The sequence below is a fragment of the Arachis hypogaea genome, chromosome 19 (assembly GCF_003086295.3).
Source record: "Arachis hypogaea cultivar Tifrunner chromosome 19, arahy.Tifrunner.gnm2.J5K5, whole genome shotgun sequence".
In the NCBI taxonomy this organism is placed as follows: Eukaryota; Viridiplantae; Streptophyta; class Magnoliopsida; order Fabales; family Fabaceae; genus Arachis; species Arachis hypogaea.
The window spans coordinates 34,478,945-34,491,611 of record NC_092054.1 but is presented as its reverse complement, the minus strand read 5'-3'; the positions used below and the strand labels follow the sequence as shown (position 1 = coordinate 34,491,611).

Genomic DNA, 12,667 nt, shown 5'->3' with positions numbered 1-12,667 from the left:
CGTTGAGTCCAACGGAGTCACTTCAATGGAGGGTAAATTTGTCCGCGTTTTGGAAGGGTCAGGGACATGAATGTATTTTTCAATCCTTGGGGACGAAAATGTCTGCAAAAAAAAAAGTCAGGGACCTATTTGTCCTTTACTCTAATTATTTTATTATTACAAAAAAATAATAATGTAAAACATATACTTATTATGAATGTAATAGTTTTTATTTATTTTCAGTATTTTAGGTTACAATCTACTAAAAATATGCCTAAAGTCATTGCTAACTTAAGTATCGGAATCTCTTGCATGTACCATCCTCTATCTTCTCCCAAGGAACTCGGACGGTAGTACCTCGGCTCAAGAACAAGCAGACGTTGTCTCACAAGGAGTCTGGATCTCACATCCAAACCCAAATCACCGTTTCAGGTAACCATCAGAACAAATATTTTTTTATATATTTAATAGATAACAAAAAATATTTAAAATAATTAAAATATATTTCATTAATAGTAACGTATATATCAAGGAAGAATTTTAAGTTTATTATAATGTATTTTATGTTTTTTTAATTTTTTAGTATTAATAATAATATGTTTATTGTTAAAGTAGTAAGTTGTATTTATTTTTAATATATCATCATTAATCATGAAATATATAAAAATATTAAATTAAATATTTTGTAATTAGTTAAAATATTAACAATAAATTAAATTTGTTATGTTAATAATAAATTTAAATTTTAAATTTTTATTACTAATACATAATAATAATAATAATAATAATAATAATAATAATAATAATAATAATATTTTCGTGCGCAAAATTATAAAATGATGTTCAAAAATTGAAATTGGAGGGAGAAAAAAATTATTCCACCCACTAAAATCGTTGCGTTTTTTGTTTAGATAGCGGGAAACGAATTTGGACTGGTTAAGTCTATTCTCCAACTTATTAGAACAAATAAATGTTTGACATCCACTTTTTATTCCTAACCACCTCTAACACACCCTAAAACTAGCTTTTTACTGCCAAAACTCCTATCAATCTCAATCACCAGTCACGTTTTTAGTTCTATTTTTTTCTCTAATCTTAATTCAACTATATATATCTCTTATTTAAGGCAGAGTACTTTATTTTCACCATGAGAGAAGAGTACTTTACTTCTTCCTCTACAATCTATTTAATAACATCATTTAGGGCCAGTTTGGCTAAACTTTTTAAATAAGTTCTTTTGAGAAAGGAGTTTAAAATATAAGGACTTTTATTAATAACAACTTTTAAATAAATTATTTTGTGTTTAGAAAGTTATTATAGAAGTCCTTGTTTTAAAGTTGTGCATTAAATAGGAATGATAAAATAGCTTTTGAAAATAGGAGAAGTCACATTTTTTAACTTTTTCAAAAGCTCTTAAATAACTTTTTGAAAAGTTAAAAGTTTATCTAAAAAATTATACCAAACATTATTAATGTAACTTTTTATAAATTAAAAGCTAAAAAAAATAGCTTTTGGAATTTCCCAAACGGACCCTAAATATGAAAGGATTAGGAATGGATTTGACTGATAAAAAGACAAAATAGAGGTAGATAGTGAGCCAGTGACACGTCTTGTCAAAAGTCGGATAAGTCTGCGTAGCTAAAATTGTTAATGTTATTTAATTATTTTTGATGAAAATAAAACGTCTCTTTTTTATATTTGTAACAATATGGATCTCAAATTTTTGGGCCTTATCATGTGGGCCTTATGCCAAGTGAAACAAAAGAGATCCATCACAGAGAAGGCGATGGCTTATGAAAATTTCGTGTGCCTGGTATCTAATCTTACACAACATGCTTTCATACCTTCTCAGAGCTTGGAAAAAGGTAAATGGAAGTCCCAAAAATCGACGACAATGGAAATGGAAGCCAACGACTAATGAAGGAAGCAAAAGAAGCTGAAACTTTAAGGTAGGTTGATTCATTATTTACACTAATTCATGTTTAGAATCTCACCTTGTTGAGTCTAATGATCGAAGTCATTTACTCGAGGTTTTAGGGACATACATACAATGGTCAAGGACGACGTTAGTGGAGTGGACGACCAGATAAACGAAGTACTGAATGATATCAAGAAGGTGAGCAAGGAGGAAATGGTGATGTCTATATTGAGTACCCAAACTAAACATATTCAAGCATTAACTGAGTTGATAGTGCAACATAGTAAAGTTCTTGAAGTGTTGACTGCAAGCCATCTTGTTGGAGATAGGTCTGGAAAGAAAGACAAAAACCTGACTGAAGAGGTTCAAGATGCAAATTCATTCCAAGGGAAACCATGGACAAAAAAAAAGGATGTGGACCACAACAAAAGGACGTGACCAAGTATCCAACCTCACGAGGAAGGGTTACGACCAAACCAGTCGTTGAGACCATCCTGAAGAAATTTGAAAAGGACACATCCCGCTTTCGGCCGGAAGCACCCATATGTATGGACTCCATTCCCGAGGTATGTTGTAAATGTTAGATGATAAGATTTCTTTTTTAAACTTCTCTTTAAGTGTGGATTGCTCGATTATTTTATTTTTTCTCCCATGATTGTTGGTAGTACTTGGATCTTGCATTCTGGCTCGCTAAGGGCATGCAATTTGTTGGTGTTGAGCTAGCAGTTGCTTGCTATATTTTTGGGAATGATTTGGACATGAGGTTTATTCCGAAATTTGTAACTTGTGTATAAGTTTATAGTTGGACCTTAGAAAGTTGCATTGTAAACTAAAGAAAGTGCTATGGCTTACATATGGCAGTGAAATATTGGTGGATAATGATCACTGTTCTAGGAGCAGCGAGGTCTTGTGGACATTGCGTCCAGGGTTGGAGCTTGTGGATGATGTATGTATTTTTTTCCACTACTATTGTATTACCAAGGGTTTTCGACCACGAACCATATGTATTGTTTTATGCCTTAGTAGAACCATCCTTGCGTGAAATTAAATTGTCATTGTAGGTTCTGAACTTGGTGGTTGGAATGGTCTCATTTGGTAGAAATGACAGCATGTGGTGGCTACCAACAACTTTTGCGGTAAATTCACCCCTTACCTTGTATTTATTTATTTTTTTTATTGTCATACTTTATAAAAAAATATTTTTAATACTCTTATTTTTTTACGGTCTTTATATGGTTTTCAATATGTGATGTTGAATTAGTTTGCACTTTATTTATCGTTGTTTTTTTCTATAATATAAATTACCAAGGCGATTATAAATGCCAAAGCAAATACAAAAAGAATACTAAATAAAGTGTACCGTAAAAATTATGACAATAAAAAAGTACTAAATTTCTCTACACAAATCGAGTTCTTTTCAACCCAAAAATATACAGTAAAAAAGTGTTTAAATAATGTGGTCATAAATAATAAAAATTCATTTTTTTTACTTTTTATACATAAGTGATTTTGGATAATGTAATCTAAATAATATTTATTTTATTATAATCTATTTTGATATAAAATTATCAAACAAATCATATTAACACCAGCTCACTCTTTATCAAAACCAATAAATTTGTTAAATCAATTTAATACAAACACCCTTTTATAAATGGTAATCCAAACACACACTATGTACCGGATATTAATTAGTAACATTATTTATCTTGTAAGCAAATTGCTTTGGATCCAAATTTGCACTGCAAAGCCACCCTTGACTACATTGCGGCCAAGTACATGGGTATGGTAGAAAATCTTATCAAGGTATGTGTATCCCAACTTCTAAGAATTTTGTCAAATTATTCTCTAATGGCATCTCTAATTTCATTTGGAATTGTCTTTCAGATTTGTGTCCCAATTTACATTGAGCGTCATTGGTACCTTATGATAGTTGACATGTTGGAGGGTAATCTTGTTTATTTGGATTCCTTGAAGGACAAAGACGAACGCCAACGCATGGTGAAGCAAATGATTACCGTTGTATGTGTAGATGTAACACTCTTGATTTTTTCCCTTTTTTCTATATTTTAATTAGATCGTAAATGGAACCAGCCGTATTTTATCCCACACAGGTTACAAGTTCACACAGCCAATTTAGACTCATCAAACCACAACTCATATTTACTATTTTTCTGAACAGGCCAAATTTTTAGACATCACGTTGAGTAAGGACAAATTTTATTTTGACAAGAGCAAGTCACAAAAATCAATCTCGACATTCAGGGTATATGAACCATGCATTTCACAACAATCTGGGTACTCCTATTCAAAATTTGGCTAACTTGTTTGGTATGTTTTTCAAAATTTGGCTAACTTGTTTGGTTTGTTTTTGTTAAATCATTATTGATTATCTTCTTCTTTCATAGATTGGATTGTGGTGTCTGGATCTCACAATGGATGATAATGTATGATCTATGGGATTTTTATAACGTAGTAGTCAATGACATAACTAGAATGACTATAGCAATTGACCTTGTGATGGGAGAACACAATCCACTTAGGGATTCTGTTGCCAACAAAGCAATCAAATACTGGGATAGCAAAATGCTAATGTCCAACAAGAGACGTAGAAAGGCCATCCGAAGGAACTAAAAGGCCAAGCTGTTGTTTCAGCCCCACAACATAAGCATGTAAAGAAGGTGGTGATGGACCTAAAATCTGGTTATACATGGGCCGTAAGCTATTCACTTTACCAAGACATCTTTCTATTTTTTTGGTGTAGTTATTGGTTATGCAAATGGAAACTTTATACCATTTCGGGCACAATGGTGAATGTCAAATCTCTATTTTATAAATCACTGTCTGTATTATTGGAAAATATTACATTATTTTATGCAATGAAATATTGGAGTAAACCGAATAAAGGCCAACCTTTTTTTTTTCTCATTTCTATGTATAACCATGAAATAAAGGCCAAGTGTCAATACCAACAAAAAAAAAGAGTAAATATGGCTGGAAACATTCATAATTCATAACTTGTGGAATCTGGTTGTCTAATAAGAAATATAGCTCATACAAGGCAATAAGTTTCACTAGTCCAACCTATTCTATTGTTTCTGGAAACACAACAACAAACAGCCCTCCACTTAGATTCATCAGAACGATGCTTTCGTTACCATCTTTTTCAACTACGATGTCCAAGCATGTCTACCAGCCTTGCACTCATTGCACTAATCTTGCTCATCATCTGTAGATGGAGTTAGGTGAGAAACTAAGTCGACCTACGTTAATACAATCAATTTATGAATAGATTGTGCGTACCTGCATCAATTGATCTCCATTGTTCTCCTCAGCAGCTTGGTCGACAAACTCACTGTGGCCATCAGCATTCAGACCACGTGAATATTCCCAACCCCTCTCATTCTTACAGGCAGTTAATACTGAACATCGAACCTGCAAGCTTGATAATTTCAATTACAATATATGAATAAACCCTAAAACCCTTGCATAAGCATGGTCCACCATGAATAATCACAATTCAAATATAATTCATCGCACCTAATATATGTACTTCATACAAAACTAACCAAGTTTATAATCAACTACTATAATAAAATTAAGTTGAAGGCAAAGAAGACTCACAAATTCTGTTGGGGATGACCCTCCCTCCTCTTGTAACTACTCTTCACGATTCGATGCCATGTCCTCACCCCGACCCCGGCACTGTATTTTGTTGTGACCGAGTTTCCTACACTTGCCGCACCGTCGTTTTTTACCATTTTGCCTTTTCACCCGAGGAGCTCCCTTCGTTTTCACGACAACCGGGTCGTTGATATGAGACACGTTCATTTGTTTCTTTGCACCGCTAAAATCTTTGCAATTTGCTTCAAGATCCTCACATATTGCATGTATCCCATTCATCGCCTTTATGAAGAATGACGACTTTCTTGACCCAAAAAACAACATCCATTGTGACGCAGTATAGAGTGCCCCATGTCGAAGTAAAATACTCCTCTCACTACCATCGTCTGTAACCTCAACATAGTGCTCCAATGACTTCGCATCTTGCCTCCATCTTTTCAACACCAACTGGTCAGGTATTTCTGTTAGGTGCTCATATTTCATCACGAAGAACATGTGTCGGCATGGTTACTCTTTTTTGTTCCAAAAATAGCAGGGACACACAAGATTGCTTAAAACCCTATCATACAACACAATTAGGTGTCTTCTGGGCTCCCCATACTCCTCCAACATGTACACCATCGTGGTAGATCGTCTCACTTTTGCCACGAAGTTCACGGCACCAACACCTTCTATCTCTTTCTTCACATCAGCAAACAACTCTTGCGTATAAACACTCGTAGCAAACTTCTCAAGGGGGTCTAGGCAAGTAGTCATCACTAGAACGCCATTTATTGATCTAAATTGTGCAAGTAGTTCGTTATTCCGATACTCTCACACAAGCAGTTCAAGGTTTTGTACCATCTCAAGGATGCTATGTCTTGACTTTAAAAATTTTTTAACATTCGAGTTGATCCCTTCACTCCGAGAAGTTGTCCGAAACCCAGCACAGAACTTGTCGCGAAGCTATGCATTGGCCCACATGCTTCTCTTCTTATAAGTTTCCCTAAACCAAAAGGTGTCATGCAAAGCATGCTCCTCCATAGCTGCTGCCCACTCTTCTTCAAAATCCTCGATCTCCATATCAGCATACAACCACTTTTTGAAAAGTTGACGCAACCCAGCATCTTTAACATTCACAGTGACATTTTTCCATATGCCACGCGCATAACCTATGGGTTGCCTCCGAAAAAAATGACTTTATGGCAGCTTTCATTGAGTCACAACCATCGGTGACAACAACCGAAGGCATCTTATTACACATCACTTCTAGAAGATTTTCTAAAAGCCATTTGTACGACCCAATGCTCTCATCTAGCACTAGCCCAAATCCAAAAATTGTGGTCTGTTTATGATTGTTAGAACCTGAAAATATCACCAATGGTCTTTTGTACTTATTCTTCTTATACGTTGAGTCAAATGCAAGAACGTCCCCAAAAAACTGATAATCAGTCCTGCTACCTCCGTCGGCCCAAAACATGTTTGCCAACATGTTATCCTTAGTTAAATTGTATCTTGACATGCTCATTGGGCCTACAACTGCCTTTCCCTCTAGGTATACGATTGCGGCATTAGAATCCCCATCCACTATCTTGGCATGCTTACTCTGGTTAACATAGTTATATGCATTCTTCTTACTGAACCCCATGAAGGAATAACCACCCGCCTGGCCAGCCATATACCCTAATATTTTAGATGTCGGGACTCCATGAGCCTGCATCCCATGAATTTGTGCCTTTGCTGATTCAGTCATTTCCCTAAAATTTGGTATCATATGCACCATTCTTGTCGGTTTCAGATCATGATTATGCTCCAATATCACCTTCCTAACCCTCCAAACACTGATGTTGCTATCAAGGTAAATTGATAACTTTGCATCACAATTTGTGCGGGTCTCAGGCTTGTGCTCCTGCCACCTATCAACTCGGTTGTAGTGTTTATGCTCCCTCAATCTTGCCTTATTACAGAAAAACCTCCTCCTAATCAACCTTCCGTCATCATCCTTACCACAATCACCCTTTCGAATGCCAAATCCGTGAAATTTACCAAACACCCTGTAAAACTCATAAGCTCCATCATCACTGCAGAAAACCATCCTCATTATGTCTCCAGCAGTCAATCCCAAAATGTCTTCGTACTCTAACCCTTCAACATCGTCTATTTCATCCTCTGAAGACCACTCAAACTCATTATTCACATCAGTTGTGCAATCTATTGATAGAGCCTCCATGTAAAGAATGCACCCTATGAATTCAGCATATCAAGGTAAACAAGATAAACTTACTAACACCACAGTTCATGAACAAATAAATCAAGCAACCAGCATATTGGCCATAATATAAGATAAATTCACTTAAAGAACCTATTAAAACCTCATTGTTGCTGCCATAATACTACACTCACAAAAATCAACTAACTTATATCCACTAACACAACCTAATTAGCTTATTCTTCAAAACAGAACACAAACTAAAAAATATTAAAAATATAATAGAAACTTTTAAATATTTAAATTCACTAATTTATATAATAATAAATTTCAAACTTTTAGAATTTAACATAATTTTCTATATTTTATCAATAAAATTTCACATTCAAATTCAAAAATCAAAATTTATAACCAAAGAAACCTAAAATACACACAAATGCTAAATCCACATACAAATCTAGCAATATAATGCGGTTGTTGATCATGCTTTCTATCCATCTTCAAAATAAAAGAAATTTCTATTTAATTATATCAATTTTTAAATCAAATCAATTACTACCATTAATTCCAAACACACTAATTCATTTCCAATTCACTTCTTTTTAAATCAAAACCAATCCAAAAATATTTGTTCCAAACACAATTCGAACATTGGAATTGGTACTTTGAGTAAGAGGCTTCACTGAACCACCTCATAGTTTGGAATTGCAAGAATAACTCTTAAAAAAAAAATAAAATAAATAAGAAACCAATGGTAAAATTTTGAGAAAAGTTATAGTAAAGCGGCTAATCACTCTGGAGAAATAAATCAAAAGGTTGCCGTTAGTTTTCTCATTTCCCCTGTAAAGTGAAAGAGATACATTACGAAATCATATGCTTGAAATGGATCATGCTACAGTGTATACAAATTCATTCAAAGTCAACAACAAAACAACATAAACGTTCCAAAAAAATGAAGCCTTCCGAGAATGAAAATAAAAAAAATTAATTTAGTTTAGAATTTACTCATTTAACAACAACAAAACCAATTTAATTTAGTTTAGAATGACTAAAATCACGGATAAAAAGTGGGATTTCATTTTATTCATAAAGATGCAAACAATGAGGTTGATTTTCTTACTATGATTGGAGTTTTTAGTAAAGCGGAAATGGTGAATTGGATTCAACCTCCAAGACCATTTGTGAATCTTCATTAGAGAAATCCCTTCTCTTTTTCTTTTTAGGTATTTGCTTTTTTGCTTCTTTCTTTAATTTTTCACAACAAAAAAAAAAAGGAAGACTAAAATCAACAACTAAGCAAGAAGCACTAAACTAAACCAATTAAAACTCACTAACCATTGAAGTGCGAAAGAAGAAATAAAAAATAAAAGTCACGAAGTACTAAAACAAATCAAGCAGCAAGCAGTGGCCATTGAGAGAGAAGTCAAGAAGTGCTTACCATAGAGGTGAGTGACAGCGAGATGAGCAAAGGCTAGAGACTGGAGGGGCGACCTGGCGAGGTAAGCGACGTGTTCAACAGTTACGTGAGCGGCCAGTGATGGCAACCTCTGGTTGATGGAGGGAAGTGGGAGGAAAGTGGTTGCTATGGAAGGTAGGGGTATTTGAGTAAATTCTGAATTGCTGATTATTGGTGGGCGTAATTTAGGGTTAGATTCAGAAATTTGAGTATTTTTATCGTTACTATTATTATTATTATTATTATTGAACATTATTATTATTATTATTATTATTATCTTTTTTTTTCTTTTTGGTTATGCAATTATTTTCTCTCCATGAGACCGTAAAAATTTTGGGAATTATACTAATGTGATAACAAAAATTGAACTCTATATTTATAGAAGGATAAAAATAAAACCTAAGCCCACAAAAAAGCCCAACAAATAGATCACTTTCATTAGAGTTAATTTGCATTGAGCTAATAATGTCATGAAGGGAACAGCTCCAGAGGCACTACTGACTCAAGTTAGACAATGTCTCCTGAAAAACGATGTCAAAGACATGCGTCGCGAAACAATACTATCCACGTTATTTTCATCACCTAAAAAAGCAAAAACCCTTCATCACCATAGCATTCACCTTATTTTAATAGTAATAACTAAATTATAATAAAATAATACATATAAAAATTATAAATAAATACACAAAAATATAAATATATTTTAATATAAATTTTAAAAAGATATATATTAAAAATACAACACCAACTAAAATTTTATAATCTTGTATAAATACAACATAAAAATTAAATAAAAAGATAATAGACAAATATCAAATTTTATATATATTCAACATTTATGATATTATATATTATATGTTATAGAATAAAAATTAAAGAATAACCATATAAAAAAAAGTAACAAAAAATACTTATTCATATCATTTCGATTTGTTATCATCATTTCTTTCTCATTTTGTTCTACATTTTTTCACTTATCTTATTCACTGCGTTAATCACTTTCTCTTACTTGGATGCTTTTTTTTCCTTTCCAACGAGGACCAAAATGACAAAGCTCTTGTTTAATTTAAAAAGCTGACAGCTTTGGTTTGGTTTGACGATCATTTGTCATCTAATTTTTTCAATTTATATCTAGTTTTTGGGTGGATGTCTTTTTATCAAATTGAATCATATTTGTTGTTGGTTCACGATTTGATCGATTGGTTTGTATCGGTTTTTAAAATCATACCATGAATGTAAATAATTTTATGTTAATTATTTATTGTCAAATTAATAAAAATAATAATTTTTAAGTTCATCGCATAAAAAATTATCCAAATGAATGGATTTGGTTAGATAATTACGTAAAACTCTTTATACTGTCAATACATTAAAATTAAACTTCTCTAAAATAAAAAATATAATATGTATTATTTTTGTGTATATTTTTTAATTCTATTATTAAAAAGTAAACTTTTTATTCTTGCAGTTTTCGAAAAATTTCAAAAATATAATCGTAACTTTTAATTTGTTTTAATTTTGTCCTTAATGTTTTAGAAATATTTCAATTATACCTTTGAGGGTTAGCACAGTTAACGGAGATTCTGACATGACAATTTTGTGCTAGCGCGTCACTGGCATCTGACAACCCTCGGCTAACATGTTAATGAGCGTAGAATTCTCATATTTTATCCATCCCAGTAGTATAATTGAAATATATTGAAACAATAAGGTAAAATTAAAAACATTATGAAATTGAAAGGTCAAATTGAGTTAGGTAAATAATTAGCCTCTCCTAGGGTATTAGAAAACCCTTAGGAATGATTTAAAACTTGTTTAAAGGATCAAAACCATCGAATAGCTAATTTTGTCATTTGGCTTAAGATACAAACAACTGATAAATTAGAATCCCAAAAAAGGAAAAATAGGTATTTCGCCAATTCAGATAATTTAGCCTTTGAGGCAATTTTAATTGGTAGAAAAGGACTATAAACTAGATTTGAACCTTTGAAGGTGGTTAAAATTAACTTTGGTGTGAGATTTTTGTTTTGTACTAAAATAGCTTTTGCAGAATTTTGCTTGTTAAACCAACAAGTTGTTTGAGCTTTTACCCTCATCTCAAATTGTATTTTCAACAGGAACCTGCATGAAAGATTGTACAACCTAGTTTATTATCTCAAAATTCTAGATTTATTGGAATTGTGGTTTGTGAGTTATGATTTTTCAAAAATAGAACTTTTATGCAGAAAAACCAAAACCTATTTTCCATATCATTATTTTTGGACATGCAGACCTCCTAAGTCTGAAATTATATTGAGATGTAACCAATTGAAAATGCAATCCTTCTGTGTCTAGTATATCTAGTACAAATTTCAATTTAGTTAAAACTTTAAGGAGTGAAATATGCAACTTGGAAGAAGTTGTACTTACTAGTTATTAAAATAGAATTCTATAGAAAAATCAACTTTTAATGTGTATAACTCTAATTCTCTCTTCAGGATTGATGTCAATCTGCAAGTAATTATAAATAAAACATAGATGCATATAGTTGAACCACACTAAAATTGAGAGTTATACGGTCTCAATTGGATTTTATATAAAATTTTGAATTTGAGAGGTAGCTACTATTTTTTTTAAATTCAACGTGCATGACAACTACAATGAGAATTGTGTATAAAATCCAATTCAACTTAAAATTTATTGTGACTAAAAAATAGTGAAGGGTGGATGTGTCTAGTGTCATGGTATAAAATTTTAGGTAGTTTCAAGAACTGTGGAATTTAGTACGAATTATTGAATAAAGACGGTCTCTGATAAAAATAGGACAATACTTTGAAAATTTATATTAAAATCTTCAACGCTTAAAATTATGTCAGACCAAAATTGGTATAAAGCTTAGTTTGTCTAGAGTATTCTCACCAAAAATATGTTAGTGCGGAATTGTTATGCATCGTTTGATAATTTTGTAAAGAATAGGATACGATGCTTTTTTTTTTTTTAATTGAAACTAAAGCCTATCAAATCTGTTATCATAGTCATAGTGGCCAGAAATATTCATTTTGTTATGAATATTTTTACGGATTGATATGATTTGACAAATTAATTTTTTTCATGCATTGATTATTTTATTTAATTATACACATAACAAGGATGCCTATAGCATTTTGTACATAATTAAACTTACATATCATGCATGAATATTATGATTTATATTATAAGCTATAGGGTGTAAGTTACTGAACCGGACCGAAATTTACCGCAAAATTGAACCAAAATTTACAACTGAATGTAAAACCGAAAAAATCAATTTTTTAATTAAACCGATCAGTTCGGTTTGATTTTCGATTGGCTTGACAGAAACCAAACCAAACCGAACCGAAGAATTGGTTCAGTAATGCTTGTTTTTTACAAGTTTGCCCTTTAACCTAATAATAAAACCTCCAAATCCCTAACTCTAACTCAGCACTCAGTAGCAACAACCCCACAAGGCCACAAGTCAGTAAACTCACTTCCAACTTCCTCC

The 12,667-nt window shown here is 32.4% G+C and overlaps 1 protein-coding gene across 1 annotated transcript; it reads right to left on the bottom strand.

Annotated features, from left to right (window-relative positions):
* Positions 1-4,801: 4,801 nt before the first annotated feature.
* On the bottom strand, positions 4,802-9,482 carry LOC112778494 (protein FAR1-RELATED SEQUENCE 5). Its single transcript, XM_029295988.2, has 4 exons — positions 9,148-9,482; positions 5,522-7,744; positions 5,201-5,332; positions 4,802-5,126 (listed from the first exon to the last, which is right to left on the bottom strand). The coding sequence occupies exons 1-2, from the start codon at positions 9,416-9,418 to the stop codon at positions 6,630-6,632; spliced, it is 1,386 nt and encodes a 461-aa protein (XP_029151821.2). The 5' UTR covers positions 9,419-9,482; the 3' UTR covers positions 4,802-5,126; positions 5,201-5,332; positions 5,522-6,629.
* Positions 9,483-12,667: the final 3,185 nt, after the last annotated feature.